This window comes from Electrophorus electricus, chromosome 26, assembly GCF_013358815.1.
Source record: "Electrophorus electricus isolate fEleEle1 chromosome 26, fEleEle1.pri, whole genome shotgun sequence".
Classification (NCBI taxonomy): Eukaryota; Metazoa; Chordata; class Actinopteri; order Gymnotiformes; family Gymnotidae; genus Electrophorus; species Electrophorus electricus.
In genome coordinates, this window is record NC_049560.1 from 3,812,472 (window position 1) to 3,831,779 (window position 19,308).

The 19,308-nt window shown below is 46.4% G+C and overlaps 2 protein-coding genes and 1 long non-coding RNA gene across 3 annotated transcripts; 1 reads left to right on the top strand and 2 right to left on the bottom strand.

Moving 5' to 3' along the window:
• Positions 1 to 1,022: 1,022 nt before the first annotated feature.
• Positions 1,023 to 3,855, bottom strand: LOC113576218. Its single transcript, XR_003410487.2, has 3 exons — positions 2,300 to 3,855; positions 1,559 to 1,680; positions 1,023 to 1,395 (listed from the first exon to the last, which is right to left on the bottom strand). It is a non-coding gene; the product is annotated as an uncharacterized LOC113576218 (long non-coding RNA).
• Positions 3,856 to 13,169: 9,314 nt separating this feature from the next.
• On the bottom strand, positions 13,170 to 16,804 carry hsd11b1la (hydroxysteroid (11-beta) dehydrogenase 1-like a). The gene is made up of 6 exons (XM_027008128.2): positions 16,462 to 16,804; positions 15,948 to 16,078; positions 15,492 to 15,695; positions 15,085 to 15,178; positions 14,836 to 15,001; positions 13,170 to 14,009 (listed from the first exon to the last, which is right to left on the bottom strand). Exons 1-6 carry the CDS (start codon positions 16,547 to 16,549, stop codon positions 13,826 to 13,828), a joined length of 867 nt encoding a protein of 288 aa, XP_026863929.1. The 5' UTR covers positions 16,550 to 16,804; the 3' UTR covers positions 13,170 to 13,825.
• Positions 16,805 to 17,528: 724 nt separating this feature from the next.
• Positions 17,529 to 19,282, top strand: micos13 (mitochondrial contact site and cristae organizing system subunit 13). Its single transcript, XM_027008137.2, has 4 exons — positions 17,529 to 17,733; positions 18,166 to 18,322; positions 18,577 to 18,628; positions 18,742 to 19,282. Exons 1-4 carry the CDS (start codon positions 17,708 to 17,710, stop codon positions 18,837 to 18,839), a joined length of 333 nt encoding a protein of 110 aa, XP_026863938.1. The 5' UTR covers positions 17,529 to 17,707; the 3' UTR covers positions 18,840 to 19,282.
• The last annotated feature ends 26 nt before the right edge of the window (positions 19,283 to 19,308 follow it).

Genomic DNA, 19,308 nt, shown 5'->3' on the forward strand with positions numbered 1-19,308 from the left:
GAAAGACTGAAATCAACATGAAAGACTGAATCAGTGGCTTGATTGCACCAGCACTTGCACTGCAGTGCAGAGAGATGCTGTAAAGAGTAGTAATATAAAATAATAATATTCAGTGTAGGGGTTTTACTATAGAAAGCATTGAGCATTTGGTCATAATTGTTCATTGAATGGGTTCCAGTCACACAGGTCAATAGGGAGGACGTAGGATGAGGTAGTTGAGCTGAACAATGTATTTTCACCCATGTGCTAAACATTACGTGTTAATAGCAGTTAACAGCTCCGTGTTTAGCACAGCCTCGTTAAGTATACTTTACTGTTCCCACAGAATGTTTTTTAGCAGTGACAGGCACAATTGGCATTAGGAAAATTGCTAATTAAAGTGCCCAAGTGGTTTCAGCTATGACTCGCATTCAGTTGAGTTCATTAGTAAGCAACGGGATTGAATTCTTCTAACATTGGCAAATCCCAAAAAAATTGAGAAAAGGGAGAGGAGGAGAGGAGGAGAGGAGAGGAGAGCAGAGGAGACGAGAGATAACAGTGGCTCTGTTTGACATGTTAAGTTTTCCTTTCCGGAGTCTTATATTATTGTTATCATTTTCCCTTGTGGTGAATCTGAATTCGATTTGGTGATCTCAGACCCTGTTTGGAAAACTTTCCGGATGGTAAGGTATGTTGTGTGTGACCTATGCCCTCAAGGGGGATGGGCATATTATTGAATGGGTATAGAATGACTGAGCTGTCAGTGACCCTGGTGTGACCTCTGCTTTTCAGTCATGCACGGTGGCCAGCAGTGATGGTTCTGGTTGATCTTCACCTGTCAAAGCAAGACTCACACTAAAGACCTGCAGTTGGGCAGAAGGAAACCAAAACAAGAAGAAAAACAAAGTGAATAAACAGGCCTCTCACGCACGAAAGAAAACTCTTCAGGATGCCAATTCCTGATTGGTCAACACAGGTAGGGAAGCACAGAAACCCCTCCCCCATGCCCAAGAAACCAAAAAAGCAGTGATCAAATTATTTATTGTTTGAATTTATCTACAAATTTTATAGATCTTTGCTCAAGTTAGATTTTTTTCCCCTATAAACATTCCTAAGGTCACTATATTTAGCACACACACGTATCTTGTGTCAGCTAACTGTAATTTAGAGATGACCACCAGATATTCCGACACCTGAAACTCACTGGTAACAGAAGAGCAGAGCCGTTTGGTGTCATAATGGCGTATTCTGTCTTTCAGTGGGTTCTAGCTTGCCTTTGAAATGGTACGTGCTGCACACACACACACATGGGCAGTTGAAAGATGAGTCTGTCAACACGGACCGGAGCTTCATCTCACATCCTTTGTACTTGTCCTTCTGCTTGTCTTGGGGCTTCTTCCAGCCCGGCCTGCCTGCCTTAGGCGACAAGAATGATTTGGCTTGGGTAACAAAGAAACGCATGGACGTGTTAAAGCGTTAAGACCGCATCAGGAAATACTTGAGGGGGCAGGAGGTAAAATGCTGCAGAAACAACAGAGACCTTCCAACAGCTTAACAAATGTGCAGCAGACAGGTTTACCTTTGCTTGTAGTCAGTAAACTCAGCACTAGTCCTTGGCCAGTCTGCCTCTGTGGAGCTCCTGGTCCCTGCAGCCGTGGCTGAGTTAGCTACAGCAGTTCATCTCACGCCGGGGCCGAGTCTCTTTCAAAAACATCAAATGAATGAATGAATGAATGATGTCTGCATATTGTTGAGATAAATATTGTTGGGGGGGGGGGGGGGGGGGGGTTCCTTAAAAACTACTTAATTCCCAAACTGTAACAATACATCCAGGACAGGAACATGGACAGAGGAAAGGCTGGAGCGCTTTAGGCCGGCATGAGAGGTCTTCTTGGAAAACACCAGCAGTGCTTGCAGTTCTGCTTGACTAGCTTAAGACTCCCCCCTTGATCTCTGAGAAGCTGGGAGTCAACCATTTCGGTCCTTGCTATCACAGCTGGACGAATTAAAATAGAAATGTATCCCAGCTCCTTTTCCCTGGGAGTTCTGTTTGTGTTCTAAAGACGTATTTAAAACTGTGCCTTACACTAGTCGAAGCTGTGCCGGGCGGGTTGGGGGGGGCAACTCTTGGCATTGCTGCTGTTTGAAATGGAGCAGTGAGCCAGTGCAGAAAGCTTTCCGTAGCCAGCCGATGAGTCCCCTCATTTGTCTATACTGTAAATCTGCTTCGTTCAGCTCAGCTAACGCAGCTTGCCTTTCCCTTCGGAGCAGTGCCTAGGGTAGTGTGTGTGTGTGTGTGTGTGTGTGGGGGGGGGGTTACCTGTTGCCTGAAAACAGTTCTGCTATTATGTGCGCTTCCCCAGGGGAGGCAGCAGGCTTGTTCTGCAGCCGCTAAAAGACTTGGCCACGGAGCCAAAGGCACATCTGGTCCATTTGAAGAGCGCAGATGCAGCGTGGAGGCTCTTGTCCTCCAGACGTTCTGCTGTAAAGGAAAAGACTTTGGCCAGGAAAAGCCTGCAGTGCCTGTAGTGGGAACAAAGAGCACATGGCTGAGGCCTCCCGTGCTTCCACCCGGCGCTCCAGCGAGAAACCCTTCGGGCTGGAGACCATGCCGCAGTGAGGGGGTCGTTTTCCACAACATCCAAAGACAGAAAGCAATTAACAAATAAAGGTTACCAATACTATCCACTTGAGTGCAGGTCTATTTATGTATAGGGGGCAGTTGTAGGTAACATTAGAATAGAGTAAGGTAGAGTAAGGTCCACCTGATTGTGGAATGTACGTTATATGCATGCGCACCAGTGGGATCAGACCATTCGGTTACTCCTTTTTTTCAATATTATTCTTAGCAATATAAAAGTTAAACATAGATTGACTGCCAAACGCAAAAGTTCAATACTATCCTAACTGAGTTTCTTTCACCAAAGGTTTTTAGAAGCCCTGTGTCTGTAGCATTCAGCAAATGGACTGGAAAGCACAAGCTGAATTACTGGCACAATTTGAATTACATGATAGTTTATGGCTATGCACATGTCCATATGACTAAGTTTTCATCAGTCTTCAAACTTAAACAATCAGACTGTAAACAGCAGGTTTCCAGGCGACATAGAGCACTGCTTTGAGCACTCACACACGTGCACACACACGCAAATGTGCACACACACGCACTTAAACACACACTTTGGAAAACACAGCTGACGGTGCAGTCGGATGGCCAGTGACCTGTTCCACAGTCTAGTGTTGATGGAAAATCAAGGCAGTGGTGCACACACAGACAGACTTTGTGTGAAGCAGCCAGTGAGGTGGGGGTGGGGGAGTCAGATACACACTTCCACTTGCCCCTGGAGAGTCCCAGCAGTGAGATTCTGCCTCCTGGTTGAGCCCAGTGTGAGGAGACGACGTGGAATCAGCCTGTAGACCATCTGCACTGCCCACTTCAGCCAACGTCCATCCAAGAACCTGAAGAGTTAACCTCCAATCTTGGATGATGGCAGCAGTGCAGTACCAACATCATCCATCCGTCCATCCATCCATCCATCCGTCCATCCATCCATCCATCCATCCATCCATCCATCCATCCATCCATCCATCCAAAAATAAATGGAAACTCGGATAGAGGCTAAGGAAATACTAACCAATGTCTCATCTATGAATAATACAGGTTTTAGAGGAATAATACAGAGCTGAAATATTACAGAGCAGACGTGTGGCTTGAGCATCAGCCACGGCTTCAAGCTGCGCACAGACGACAGAGGACAGTGTGAAAGTGGACAAAGGCGTTTCTCTCTCGGCCATCCTTGTTGTCTCTTTAGCTCCACGCGTGTTCTCCTGAGATAAAGGCCGTGTGCTACAGAGGCCCAGCTTGGCCACACTCCAGGCTCACATCTGCTCCACTGCTGCACTTCTCCCGCTCATATTTTCACAGTTGCTGAGCTGTTAGGTCTGGATTTCAGCATTCAGCGCGCGTGCACACACACACACACACACACACACACACACACTCTTTCAGCATATTTTGCTCATATCTTCAAGATTATAGTGTCATACATAAATTGCAGTTTCTAGATTTTACGCTTGGTTAAGACACTTGGTTCCTGTGATAGTCAGATGATTATAGTATAATAAAGGTTTGGAAATTGACTGAGGCTCTTCTTGTGAGAATGGGTGGAAGGGTCATCATATGGGAGCAATTAAACTGAGAAACTGAACAACACAGCAAAACATCACCCAAACGTGGAGGAACGGGACCGCATGACTTTAGCTCGGTGTCTTCACACTCCAGCCTAATGGACCAGCGGCACGGAGAGATGCTTTTCATATAGACAGCAAAACACTGCTGTAAATGGTTCTGAACAAGAGCATCTGCCAGACACTGTAAACGTGTTAACGACACCCAAAAACATTGTCTCCCCTGGTTCTTTGGGCATTTATATACCGCAGGTGGGACCACCGAAGAAAAGATAGAAGAAAAAGAATCGCAAACAAATCCCCGGCAATTAGCAGTGCCTAATCAGCAAAGCATGTTTTTCTCTCTCTCTCTCTCTCTCTCTCTCTCTCTCTCTCTCTCTCTCTCTCTCTCTCTCTGCCCCCTCCCCCACTGGGCTGCTGCTAGCCCTGCACTGTATGTGAACCCACTCTGCGAGGCAGCAGCGGATCAGTCTTGCCGCTCCTCACTGTGCTGAGGCTTTGGGGCCGAACTGCTGACCCCTTCCTCACACCCGGCGTCTGCTGTGAGCTCCGAGAGGTGCAGGACAGGTCACGGCGAGCCGCGAAGGCCCGAGAGTGGGCGGGGGGGCACACAGACAGCATGGGTAGCGATCGCGTCCAACTACAAGAACTGTGGCGTGCCAAGGCGTCAGCGGCCATACTGCGGCTGCAGTGCTGGCTGGCTAGGCTCCGTGGATCCATGGGTGGAGACTTTAACCCGCTTATGTTGGTGCTACTTGGGGGACCCGGGCCATCTTTCTCTGCGGCAGCCATGACATCTCAACGAATCCTTAGTGCTGTACGTCACGCGGCGGTCATGTTTGGTGCTAAAAAAAATATTCAGAATCACCTGTTCCATCAGGCAATCTTATTTTTAACATTTTCCATCTATTTTTCAGTATTATGTGACTGCTTACCTCTAAAAGTGTGTACAAATTGTATTTATGCATTATTAAGTCAACACTGTATTATTCTGTATTTCCTCATTATTAAGACGATTGAAAGGAGCCCCCACGTGTGAAAAGATTAATTTCTTTATCCCAAATGATAACAGCAATGTGTTTTTCACACTGTTCTAGCTACATAAGCCACAGACGTGGATCGGAGAGCATGACACCGAGTGTCTGTCTTGTAGAACTCAACAGAAATGTGGCTCCATCTTCCCATGGCAATACCCAGGCCAGAGTAAGACACTTAGCGAAACATTTCTGAAAGCTCGCGAAACAGAGCATGGGAAGAAGCTGTGTGTGTGGCTTAGAGAGGACGCATGATGCATACTTACGCGAACACAAAAGCAAGACGCGAAAAAGATACCGGAGCGGCGAATCCCATGCAGTGGCCCCCTCCTGCTGTCCGCTCCGCCGGCTTCCAAACTCCCCTGTCAGAGCAATCGCTCCCAGATGGCGGCTCTCAGATGGCGACTCTCAGATGTAACCACGGCCTCTGATGCTTTTTCCACGGCCTGAGTGAAATGCTGCGCCATCCTGAGCGACATGGAAGGCAGTTTTTACCCCCAAGAGCCGGACGCAGTAAATCGGGGTGATGGCTCACTACACACGTTGTTATAAGCAGCTAGGCTGCACCTGCGTTTGCAAGGCCACCGTAAGAGGGATGGCGAGTTTCTGACGCACGTACTAGGCCTACGATCACGGCAGGCAGGAGCGCAGCCAGGCGCTCCCTAACCCGCTCACCGCCACGTCTGCGTTCGACCGCGGCGGACATGATTGCCACTACAGCGCCAATGCTCGTGTGTTTGTGGGTGTCATGCTGGTGTGTGAACATCGTGTGTCGCAGTGTTGCTGGGGTTTTGAACAAGTGTCAGCGTTGCTGCTGGGTTGAAAAGTGGTCAACTGCTCAAAAGTGGCCCCTCGACAGCGGCCCCGTGGCCACACACTGACGAGGAGTCTGAAGGTGGCTGAAACACACACACACACACACACACACACACAAACACACACAGGCACCACATACAGACTATAATCTTTGGATACCTACAGGTCGTTTCTAATTAATTAACCTGATGCTTTTAACTAAGAGGGAGCTGAAGGAATATGACAGTGTTATTATTGTTCAGTGAGGCGACTACTGGTTGGTAGTGACAAGAGGTGAATGAGTGTATAGTCTACACCCTAGACCACACCCTATAACTCCCCTACACCCTAGACCACACCCTATAACTCCCCTACACCCTAGACCACACCCTATAACTCCCCTACACCCTAGACCACACCCTATAACTCCCCTACACCCTAGACCACACCCTATAACTCCCCTACACCCTAGACCACGCCCTCTACTCCCCTACACCCTAGACCACACCCTATAACTCCCCTACACCCTAGACCACGCCCTCTACTCCCCTACACCCTAGACCACGCCCTCTACTCCCCTACACCCTAGACCACACCCTCTACTCCCCTACACCCTAGACCACACCCTATAACTCCCCTACACCCTAGACCACACCCTATAACTCCCCTACACCCTAGACCACGCCCTCTACTCCCCTACACCCTAGACCACACCCTATAACTTCCCCTACACCCTAGACCACGCCCTCTACTCCCCTACACCCTAGACCACGCCCTCTACTCCCCTACACCCTAGACCACACCCTCTACTCCCCTACACCCTAGACCACACCCTATAACTCCCCTACACCCTAGACCACACCCTATAACTCCCCTACACCCTAGACCACGCCCTCTACTCCCCTACACCCTAGACCACGCCCTCTACTCCCCTACACCCTAGACCACGCCCTCTACTCCCCTACACCCTAGACCACACCCTCTACTCCCCTACACCCTAGACCACACCCTATAACTCCCCTACACCCTAGACCACACCCTATAACTCCCCTACACCCTAGACCACGCCCTCTACTCCCCTACACCCTAGACCACACCCTATAACTCCCCTACACCCTAGACCACGCCCTCTACTCCCCTACACCCTAGACCACGCCCTCTACTCCCCTACACCCTAGACCACGCCCTCTACTCCCCTACACCCTAGACCACACCCTATAACTCCCCTACACCCTAGACCACACCCTATAACTCCCCTACACCCTAGACCACGCCCTCTACTCCCCTACACCCTAGACCACACCCTCTACTCCCCTACACCCTAGACCACACCCTCTACTCCCCTACACCCTAGACCACACCCTCTACTCCCCTACACCCTAGACCACACCCTATAACTCCCCTACACCCTAGACCACACCCTATAACTCCCCTACACCCTAGACCACACCCTATAACTCCCCTACACCCTAGACCACGCCCTCTACTCCCCTACACCCTAGACCACGCCCTCTACTCCCCTACACCCTAGACCACGCCCTCTACTCCCCTACACCCTAGACCACACCCTCTACTCCCCTACACCCTAGACCACACCCTATAACTCCCCTACACCCTAGACCACACCCTATAACTCCCCTACACCCTAGACCACACCCTATAACTCCCCTACACCCTAGACCACGCCCTCTACTCCCCTACACCCTAGACCACACCCTCTACTCCCCTACACCCTAGACCACACCCTCTACTCCCCTACACCCTAGACCACACCCCGTATTCCCCTACACCCTAGACCACACCCTCTACTCCCCTACAGCTTAGACCACACCCTCTACTCCCCTGCACCCTAGACCACACCCTCTACTCCCCTGCACCCTAGACCACACCCTCTACTCCCCTGCACCTTAGACCATGCCCTCTTCTCCCCTGCACCCTAGACCACACCCCGTATTCCCCTACACCCTAGACCACACCCTCTACTCCCCTACAGCTTAGACCACTCTGTCTACTCCCCTGCACCCTAGACCACGCCCCCTACTCCCCTACACCCTAGACCACGCCCCCTACTCCCCTACACCCTAGACCACTCTGTCTACTCCCCTGCACCCGAGACCACGCCCCCTACTCCCCTACACCCTAGACCACGCCCCCTACTCCCCTACACCACGCCCCCTACTCCCCTACACCCTAGACCACTCTGTCTACTCCCCTGCGCCCTAGACCACGCCCCCTACTCCCCTACACCCTAGACCACGCCCCCTACTCCCCTACACCACGCCCCCTACTCCCCTACACCCTAGACCACTCTGTCTACTCCCCTGCACCCGAGACCACGCCCCCTACTCCCCTACACCCTAGACCACGCCCCCTACTCCCCTACACCCTAGACCACACCCCCTATTCCCCTACTCTCCTTTTTTGTCCTCTGGCTGATCTGCATTTTGCCCCTGTATCTCTGCCTCATCAAAATTTGTTTAATTACTGCGTAGACTTGGAGTCGCTCAGACGTGTCTCTCTCTCTCTCTCTCTATTTCTCTCCCCATATCTTTTTCTTTTCTTTCGTTCTCATGATGGAAACAAACCCCTTTCCAATTCCAACCAGAAAATCATCTCATCGGACTTCTCTGCTCCACCCTGCACACGTTACTTTGCACAGATGTACTGCACTTCTCTCTCATCTCTCCCTTTGAACTCATCTCACATCTAAGACAAAGCTTGCATGGCCTGATTTAGTCTGCGTCACACTTCAGTTTAATGATTAGATGTGCTTTTCCAGCCATTTAAATCCACTTTTGCAATCAGCCACCTAATTGACTCTGCGGGCCTACTGACAGGGCAACGGTAATAACGTGCCATCGGACCTCGGTGGCTTTGGTGCTGTGAACTTTCTCACCCTGCGCTGGACGGCGTGACTCGGCGTGATTCTGGGTGAGGCGGGGCACGGAGGCGTGTGCCTCTCCGAGGGTTTAACTCCGCTACGAGCTGCCTCTGTTTTCCCTCCTTTATTCAGCAGACTGATTTATGGGAGCACACAGAGGGGAGGAAACACACCCGTGTCACTTCCGCGCCTCTGATTAATGGCCGGGGGCGGTGCGAGCGCACCGCAACCCACGGGGCTTTGTGTGCGTTTTCACCCAAAGGTTTGGACGCGTATCACTCGCAGATGGTGGAACGAGAGGAGAAGCGGAGCAGCATCGCAGCGTAAAGCTAGAAGGAGTCCAGGCGGCTCAGCCGGCGTAAACACGCCCGAGTCCAAACGGGTTTTCCAGCAGGTCAGCATTTTATCTGAAACACGTGGCCCTGATCTGCAAGCAACATTACTGTCAGGTGCATAACACAGAGGGCTACGGAGCTGCATGCAAACCTAAACATGAAATCAAAATGGTGGCGAAGCTTCGAGCAGCTATGTTTGTGTCTCCTGCTCACCTCACGTGCTGCTGCCGCACCCCACCCACCCCACCCCACCACCACCCCACCCCACCACCACCACCGTGAAGAATTCAAGGCTCTTCTTCTCTCCAAATGAAAATTCTTTGGAAAGTCACTTTATATCACTCTTTGAAGGTGCACTGAACTGTAAAACCACCCCACTGGAAACAAAATAAAAGGTCTGTGGAAGGGAGGGGAAGACACCGGGGAGCGACGCTCGGGGAGAATGCGGCGCAAGGAGGAGTTTTAGCATTTCTCTGCCGTCTTTTGGTATTAACCCGAACACCACTGCTGTCAGCAGCTCGAGGAGGGGGGTGTGAGAAGAGAATGTTCAGTGTTAATTGGCACTTTGTAAGCTTGGAGTCTTCTCACTGTGAGAGGTGGAGAGCAGAGTGGCAGAGTGAAAGTGTGCGCGCGCACGTGTGTGTGTGTGTGTGTGTGTGTGAGTGTGTGCGCTGGAGAGAGAGAGAGAAAGAGAGAGAGAGAGCTCTTGTTCTTGTTGGGCCTCGCTGAGGGTATTTACGGTTCACTTCTTATCCTTTGTTAATGGGTCTTTCGATCTTTTATGGAGGAGGAAGGAAAGGTTGAGAGAAGAACTCATCCCACCCCCACCTCCTGCACCACCCGTGCTCGGATCCTCCCCGGAAAAGTGTGAGGCAGAGAGGAGGGGCTGAAGCTCTCTAAGCTCCACCATACGGGGCAGCACGTGGAGCCTCGTTAAACCAGCGTGTGGCAAAGACATCCAGAACACTTTCATACACACTTGCGTCCACGGCTCTGGACGCCTTGTTATTTCATCAACAGATCAGTGCATCACCAAGGATTAATCAGTCTAACTAGTTACAATAAACTAAACTAAAACTAAACTAAAATCAAATAAAAATAACATAAAAGCGAAGCCATTTGGAGCCAGAGCACAACTGCCCTCTATCCCTGATGGAATTTTATCTGCCTCCACAAGCCTGAACTAAGTAGTAGTTCGATAACAAAAGTTGAGCTGAGCTTAGCTGTCAATCATACCAACAAAGAAACAGAAGGGCAGGGTCACTCGTACCTTCGGTGTGAGTTTGGCCACTGGCGAGGAGGCTTGCTTAGACAGACAGGGAGAAAGAAATGGAGGGAGAGAGGGAAGGAGGGAAGGAGAGAGGAAGGAGAGAGGAAGGAGAGAGGAAGGTGGGCTGGCATGGCTTTGGCCCATTTCAGAGAACCTTTGGCCTCGTCTTCCCGTTCACCGAATGCATAAACAATAACAGAGGCCACTCTGACAGCACAGAGGGGAGAGAGAGGGGGGGGGGGGGGGGGAAGAGAGAGAGAGAGAGAGAGAGAGAGAGAGAGAGAGAGAGAGAGAGAGAGAGAGAGAGAGAGGAAGAGAAGAGAATGAGTTGAAGGTGATTTGCCTCCTACCTCACACCATCTCCCTCTCCTCACCCTCTCGGTCAGTGTTTCTGTCATCCTGTGAACAGCACAGCCATTCGGGATTGGTTTAGGTTCAAATGTGGGCCGAACTTTAAAGATGGCTGATTCATAAACATCATAAACAAATATTTTTAATGACTCATTTGCATTGCTTGACAAGTGGTTCTGAAGAAACAGGAACAGACTGGTCAGAGTTCAGAATGTTGCCTCGCTATTCTGCACAAGAGTCTCCCAGAAACTACGGTATCACGCGTTCATGCACACATATGGGCATATTCCTCGCAATCTTTTGAAGTTAAGTGGCACACCTCAGAACGCTGACTAAGATCTCCGGCTGACCGTCGCCGCTCGGTCACACGGGAAAGAGGCGCTACGACCGAGCCCATGTCGACAGCCGCTTACAGCGAAGACAGTGATGTATGAGCCGCGGCATTGTCCTGCTAGCAGTTTTCCTCCTCTGCTCTCTCTCCTCGTCTCTTTCCTTCATCGACGTTCAAGGCCAGAAGTGTTTTGCCAATATTCGTGTTTGTAGCCGAAAACCTACATCCCCCGGGTCAGCCTGAATGGCGGATATATAATAACTGCACCATTACAGTAACTAGGGCTAGATAGAAATTGTCAAAGGTAGCAGGGTAACTGTGAAAGCAAAACACCTCATACTGATCAGCCCTGAAACAGAAAGACAGAGACAGAAAGTTGTGCATGTGTGCTGCGCTGCTAGAGTCCTGGCGATGCGGGGACGTGGGAGGGGATTTATTGCCCAGCATTAGAAACAGTAATCTGTTGCAGGTGTTACTGGCTGCTACCCGAAACAGCGAAGCCTGTGCTCTTACCTCACGAGGCCCCAATGTGTGTGTGTGTGTGTGTGTGTATGTGTGTGGGGGGTGGAGAAAGTAAGAGAAAGTGTTTGTGTGAAAGTGTTAGAGGAAAAGACTGCGCTTATGTGTCCTCAGGCGGAGTACAGCTCGCTGTTACCATTTATGGAGACTTGAGTGCTTCCTCATTCTTCTTTTTGTTATTATTTCCAAATATATTTTGCATTACGTCGTAACATATTTTACCTCCGGATTACCTGTAGTCCCAGGACACTTTCTCTGTCAGTTCCTGAAACTCTGCCATCACCACCGGGCCTCTTTACACACCTTGAAAACGAATCAGGAATGGTGTTCAATGCCTATTACTGTACTTTACACTGTTCCATGTAGAATGCACACAGCACATAATCTATTTACAATGTACTAATTGTAGGCACTACTAACAGCTAAGTAACACGCCTGTCAGGACATATACCAAATTCTGCAAATTATCAATTATTATTTATGTAATTAATTATAATTGAATGATATAATTTCACTTTCATGTTTAATGAACACTCCTACAATATTATTTTTTTAATAATAAACAGTAAAGAACCGCCAAATGTGGACATCAACATTGACCAGTGGGAACGTGCTTGTTAAATGGTAGTCACTATAAAGATAAGTAAGCCACTGCCCCCTGGTGGACAAATTGAATTATTGCAGTTTAAAAGTCTGAGCGCATGTTATTGACGTCGTTGTAGCAATGACATGCTATCTGATATGGAAACAAGGCTGTCGCTCTGTGTCGGGAAGTAATGGAACTGATTGTACGTGGGAAAAACTGGACAGCAAAAAACAAACAAACAAACCACCCGAATTATGGCTGTATAACACATCCGTAATAAATCATAACACACAATTCAGTGTTATTTGCTGGAATTAAATAACAACAGTCTGACAATCACGCAAAGTTCTTTTTCCAGCTTGTGGACTGGGACATTGTGCTTGAGGGCAGAGGGTACAGGGTCCTGCAGGAGTATGTTACATATGGCTAATAGTTTCATTTAAAAAAAACAACAACCAAAAAACACTCCCATCAGCTAATATGGCTATTTGATATGGTGTTTGACCAAAAGTAATTGTGGGAAACATTTATCCTAAAATACATAAGTATCACAAGCTGCATGTTGGAAAGGTCACCAATCGGTAATGAAAGCAATGACCAGGCCCCGTCACTGAAGCAGAGCAAAGCCCAGGAGAAAAGACCAAATGGATCATTAAACTTAAACATTCAGCTTATGTGCCTGTGTGCTGCATCATCTGATCTCTGAGGAGATACAGAGAACTGTGTGATGATTTATGCTTTGGTCATTGAGATGACTTTCTCATTCAGTAACCGCAGATAATAACTTTTTTTTTTTGTTTTGCCATTACCTAATGAAGAACAGACTTTAAAAAGAACACTAAACACTAAACACTGAACACTAAAGTTGCAATAAGACAGATGCCACAGACCTTGTAATCATCACCTCTTTTGACTTTTAATTTTTTTGTGTAAGTTGTTGAGGTGTAACTAGAGACAGGTGAAGGGACAAGCATTTGGAAAGTTGATTCGTGGTGATAACTGTCAATCAGTGACATGAATTGCATATAATAACTCATTAACCAGTTTATCATAGCCCCATATTCCCTTCTTACAAGTAAAAATCATGTAAAAAGCTTTAAGGTTGTTCTCAAACTGTACAGTAGTGTTTAAGTTCAGTAGTTCAATCGCGTTTATACTTGAAAAACTACATTACAATAGCATTTAAAATAATTAAAGGTACAGTATATAAACAATGAATTAATCCTTTGAACACTGATTCAGGGTTTATCTAACATCTAAGCTTTACATATCACCTGGACATTTGAACTACAGAATCCCTGTGCAGGGATCTCATTATCTCATTCGTATCTCATTATCACAGATCCAAAAGTGAGTCTAAAGGTCCTAAAAGCTATTTAGCTGTGCTCTGATCATATATTCGGTAAACTGACCCTAACAAAAAAACAGAAATACAGTGTTTGAAAAGATATGCAGGGCCAGAGTACCACAAAGTTCATGTCAATTGCATCCCATAATCATCCCCCCTTATTCACCAGCCGTGCGTTCCTCAGTCTCTATAAGAGGTCACTGAACGCTTATGGAATGTAGTTGTATGAATTCCGAATCACCAGATCTCTGAAGTAAGGAAACCAGTCTCTGATGAGAGTGCAGTAGTAGGTGTACCAGGGATAGAAGACCTCGCTCTGACGAAGAGCTCCAGCCTTCACAACCTGCCATGCAGCCTCCCGAGCAGGGTAAGGCCTCATGTCTATGTAGCCTCTGTGTTCACAAACAAGCAAGATAAATCCATCTTAGAGCTACATAAAACACTGTAGGTTAATCATTATTGTAATTGTTTTTTTGTAATACTGGTATCACACGAGGCTGCAATATGCAATTCAGCCTTCTAACAAATCTTTTTTTTTTCCCCATAACAAAAATACTTTTAATCAGAAATTTTTTTTCTGAGAGTGTTTGGCAGGTACTCTGATGAACCAGGCATTTCATATATTATTATATTAAGAAAAGATTATTTCATGTGTTGGGCGACACTGTAGAAATTGCAAAGGCTATTCACTCAGATAAAGCAGACACAAATATCTGACACTTGCTCTTTGCCTCTTGCTTTTCAGTGGAAAGGGCACTGTGTGAGGGGATGTGCACTACAGTCTGTATTGCTGCATAAACTACTCTATGTACAATTGGCCCTGCTTGTCAGACTGCTGAATTTTACATCAAGTGACAGACACAGACCCTATCCTGTTAGCACCTTTCTAAAAAAGACACTTGCTTCAGGTTTCCCAGTTGAGCTGTAGCCGATCTCCAGCATAGCAGGAGTCGCACCTGTATACTGCCACTTTGCAAGTCTAAAAGGCTAAAGGCCGACATGACGAGTGCCTCCTCCAGTGTGTATGCAGCACGCCATGGGTTCAAAGAGAAGGACAGGGCTACACACTTGATTGTTCCATACAACCATGAACCAAGCAGGAGATAGGAGATGGTCCTTGCCTTCTCTGAGTGTGAGAATATAGTTGAAAATGTCCTTCCACCCACGGAGACAACAATGGTTCCGACAGGGCCAAACATCTAGTGAACGATGGCTTACTTGGTTTTCTCCATGGAAGAATCTGTGTCGATAAAACCCAGGATGCAGACGCTGACAGAAACGTTACTCTGCTTCATAGCCAACTCATGCTGTAGACTCCCAAAGAAGCCATTCACTGCAAACTTGGTAGCAATGTATGGCAATGCATAGGGTGAACACAATTTTCCTGTGGAGAGTAGTTTGAGAACATTAACCACTCACAGCGCAGGTCGTTTTAGGCGGCTAGGGGTCTGAGGGTTGTTCACTCACCGATCAAGGAGGAGACAACCACTATCGATCCCATGCTTTTCTCAAGGGCCGGTAAAGCCTTCTGAGTCATTTGCACATAACTGTGGAAATTCACCTTCACACAATACAAGTACAAAGGAAAGCTAACAAATGTCAGTGCGCAGACTGAATTTTAAACAAATGCAGAAAGATGTTCTTCAGTGTTTCCCAGGTTTCCTGTGACTGTAACAGTTTTGATTTTTGCCTGCTTTGGCTTTAGCTGCCTTAATGAACTAATGGTCAGGTTCAGGGGAAGGCATGAAAAGGTTCAGCTTCATAAGTGCAGCTGGAAAACACTGTTCTCTGCACCAAATGAGTTTGGTTACAACAAACAAAGGAAATGTCTACACATGACCAAGCTCTAATTCACTGTCACTGCATTGCCATACTTGCATTAGCCATCGCATGTGATCCACATCTCCGTCCCACATTCGGTACGGACTGGGTCCGATGTGGTTCAGCACTATGTAGTCCAGTCCTTCGAGCTGTTCCTCTGCATCCTCTACGACCCGGTTGGCCTCAGCAGGACTTGCCATGTCTGCTGGGATATACAGTATTTTCTGAGCTCCTAGATCCTGACATTTCTTTGCAACCTGCAATCAAATGGGGGGGGGGGGGGGGAATCTAATATGGTTATGCTCAGACAGGTTGCTGAAAGCAGAGGTGTGAACTTTGATGGGGCAGTATTGGTTTGAGAGGCAAATGAGAGAAGGAGGTCTCATGAGGGCTTAAAAGAGAACAGGAGAGACGCACTAACAACATACAGGTATACAGTGTATACAGGTGTGTGTGTGTGTGTGTGTGTGTGTGTGTTAAAGTTTCCAGTAATGTCAAGCCAGACTAACCTTGTTTAAGGCATGCGCTCTTCTTGCTGTGATAACGATCTGAGCACCCAACCTGGCATAGTGGTATGCCACCTGCTCCCCAATGCCAGTGCTAGCACCAGTTACTAACACTCTCACTCCCTTCAGAGACTCTAGACAGAGCAGGAAGGTCCATATGTACACATACGACACAACAGTCATGTACAAAGGTAAGACAATCCTTTAAGAGCATCTCTCCTTTCTTCTGAGACTAATATACCAAAGAAAGATCGCAGAGAGAGTAAAAATATTACAACGTACAACCTTGCTTTAGAAAGGTCAGTTAGCTTCAAAAGTGTAAAACAGTTCAAGTACTGCAAACACATAAACCATCTACTTAAACCGATTATTGTGTTATTACAGTTTTGCAAATTCATCGATTAAGTTAAATCTTTAAATCTTATGAACAACTGTAACAAGCCGTCTGTTATGAGCGGCTGAACTCGTATAAACGTATCAAGCAGTATAAGCGTTAACAGAATAGGTGAAACCTTACCTCCACTAAAATATGGGTCGTACCATTGAAACGCAATTAAAGCGGCGCTCAGACTCCCAAACAAAAATATTTTAACGGGAAACTTCATTTTAACGGAAAACCTGTGACCGACGTTCGTGGGAAACTAGCTATGTTTTGAAGATCTGGCAGGTAGGGGGCTCTCAGGGATCAAGGGTGCAGTTGTTTTATTCCCACTGCCTTGAATGCAATGAGCGTAGTAGCAGCTAGCTAGAACTGCAATCCTTACACAAATAATGATGGCTAATGTGGGGTTTCATAAATTAAATGAATGCTAAGCTTACACTAATAGAGAATAATGCGCAGAATGGAATAGGACTAATGCTTGAATTAATAAAAATAATTACTGTATGTCCAGACATAACAGGAAATGCCCTAGACGTGCATATGTGTGATTACGCAAGAAGACATGTGTACGAGACCGTCAGAGGCGACGGAAAAACACAAAAGCAGAAGTGGTGCAAGGCGAGAAAACTATAAGTCTGTCTGTTGCAAAGTTATGCTTTAGATCTCACTAGCACTGCGTTGTGAAGTGACATCTCCAGAGCTCTGCATTAATAAAAGGCCACAGGGTAACGCACTGGTTCCTGTCTCTTCTTTCCTGCATCAACAGACACGACAATTACTAGGATAATTAGCCATGTAGGTGGGTGGATGATTGTATGTAAACGGAATAAAGTACAATAAAACAACAATAACAACGTCATTATTATTATTATTATTATATCATCTATGGAGTACTGTTAGTTACCTTGATTTATTTTGGAAAAAAAGTAGCTTAGCTAACCTACATGCTGTTAGCTAAAACTACAGTAACAGCTAACTACTCTAACTGAAAGTCGGTTGACAGGTAAATTATCAATCATAGGTTATTGTAAGCTAGCACACCGTTAGTTCATAAGGAAGGCTGTTAAATCTGTTAAGAGTTATTCAAATCATAAAACATTAGCAGAAAATGTAGCTGGTTAAGCTTTCTAATTATAGCTAAAATAGTTTTTATAAGTTTGACCCGGAATTCAAATTCTTGCAACTTTATTTACACAGCGTCAGCTTCCTGATAGCTTTGCCCTTGTGCATGGAGCTAGCTGGCTGTTGAGATAGCTAGCTAGCGTGTGTGAAATAGTAGAGCATATAGATATAGATATATATATATAGATAGATAGATAGCTAGGTGGGTATATACTGACCCACACATTTGCGTTCAGGCAGCGGCAGTTCTTGTGGAGCCATGACCAAGGTGTTGCCAGTAGTCAAGTAAGTTAATCTAACCCCAGCTAGCTAAGATAACCCGGCTAGATGTCATTTGCCAAACTAGGCACCATTTCACATTTTACTTTAAACAAGACATCTTTAAATTTTACGTTGGGATATTAACACTTTATTATGTTGTATGAGAGATTTATTGGTGCGAATCCATTGAAAAATACGTTTTGTTAGTGCGGCTGTTAGCAATTTAAAGGAATTGTTTAGTTAACATTCAAGGACGGAATTGTATGTGGAGTTAGGCTAAACTAGAGTAAGCTCGTCTGACTCTTCGCTACCGACGTGTAAGAAAGGGACGTTTTCGTGTCGTTTCAGATTCATTTTCTTGTGTGCGTGCGTTTGTTCTCACAAGGTTGGGATTAATATCTGCGTGTTTATTTGTAATTTATAGCAGTGTAGTGTAGTCTTCCTTCCTTCCCGCAGACTTGCCACTAAGGTGGCCGTCGCCGGAGGAGCGGTCTATGTGGCGTATGACTCCGGGCTTCTCGGGGGCGGTGAAGAGGGTGCGGTCGCTCTGAGCAAAGCTACAGCAGCTATTCCTCCTGCAGTGAATGAATGGGCCAAGTACTTTGGTTTTGAGGTAAAGTATACTTTAAATCATTTTGGAAACCCTTACACTGTAGAGTAGCTTGCTGTGGCAGCCTTGATGGCTCCTACCTTGAAAAGGTCACAGGTTCGTTTACTTCTCAGCGTGCAGGGTTGTCAGAACATTTAAGCTCAAAAGCAGTATATGCTTGTCATATCTACAAAATTCATATTTAACAGCTTTTAATTTAACATTAAGATTTTCTTAAAAATGCAAAATTACTGCTTACTGCTTTACTTTTGTTTCAGTTTCCTGCAGCACCCAAAGTTGAGTTCTCCCCTGTCGATGCGTGGAACTCAGGTAAACCTTTGTGGTCAACAGAATGTGTGATGTACCTTATGCTGTTTAATATTAATTATGTAATAAACTATGCAAGACTTACTTCTAAAACCTTTCAAACATCTTTCACACAGGAGTGAAGAAGTCTATCCATGCTCTATCAGTTGCTCCAACTGTACTATGTGACTACACTAGTCAAGGCTTGCAGTACCTTAAAGACCTAACCAAATGAACACTGTCACATTTAGCCAACAATGAAGCTGCATCTATGGTTCCAGTGGATAAATTTGATATCTAATGGTGTACAGTTTGCTTCACACGGAACTAGTTTCCCACATGTACAAGTCCCTGACTGGCAAGCTAAATTCAAGGGACTGCAGGATTGAAAACTGAAGACATTACACGTGCTGTAAGTTGCAAGGGATTTTGTTTATGTTCTCCCGTTTGTGTTGGTGTTACAAAACCAGATACCTGTTCTAAAGGTATTGATTGCCAAGTAAAATAAATATGTCGATAAGCATATATTTGTGAACATGGCATAAGGTTATGTTATTTTATTTATCATTTATAGTTTTTTCCTTCCCTGTTCTTGATGGGCAAATTCACACTGAAAACTTAATTTGATATGTATCTAATTCCACTGCTTTATTCAAAGTAAAATAAATCAAGACTGTTTGACAGGTGTAATTTCTATGTTAATA

Excerpts from the sequence above, each read along its gene's own strand:
- hsd11b1la (XM_027008128.2), bottom strand. The coding sequence starts at position 16,549 with ATGAAGTTTCCCGTTAAAATATTTTTGTTTGGGAGTCTGAGCGCCGCT. Across the intron at positions 15,696-15,947 it reads GAGCGCATGCCTTAAACAAG|GTTGCAAAGAAATGTCAGGA; the intron begins GTTAGTCTGGCT and ends ATTTGATTGCAG. Across the intron at positions 15,179-15,491 it reads ACATGCGATGGCTAATGCAA|GTGAATTTCCACAGTTATGT; the intron begins GTATGGCAATGC and ends TATTGTGTGAAG.
- micos13 (XM_027008137.2), top strand. The coding sequence starts at position 17,708 with ATGACCAAGGTGTTGCCAGTAGTCAA. Across the intron at positions 17,734-18,165 it reads AAGGTGTTGCCAGTAGTCAA|ACTTGCCACTAAGGTGGCCG; the intron begins GTAAGTTAATCT and ends TCCTTCCCGCAG. Across the intron at positions 18,629-18,741 it reads TGTCGATGCGTGGAACTCAG|GAGTGAAGAAGTCTATCCAT; the intron begins GTAAACCTTTGT and ends TCTTTCACACAG.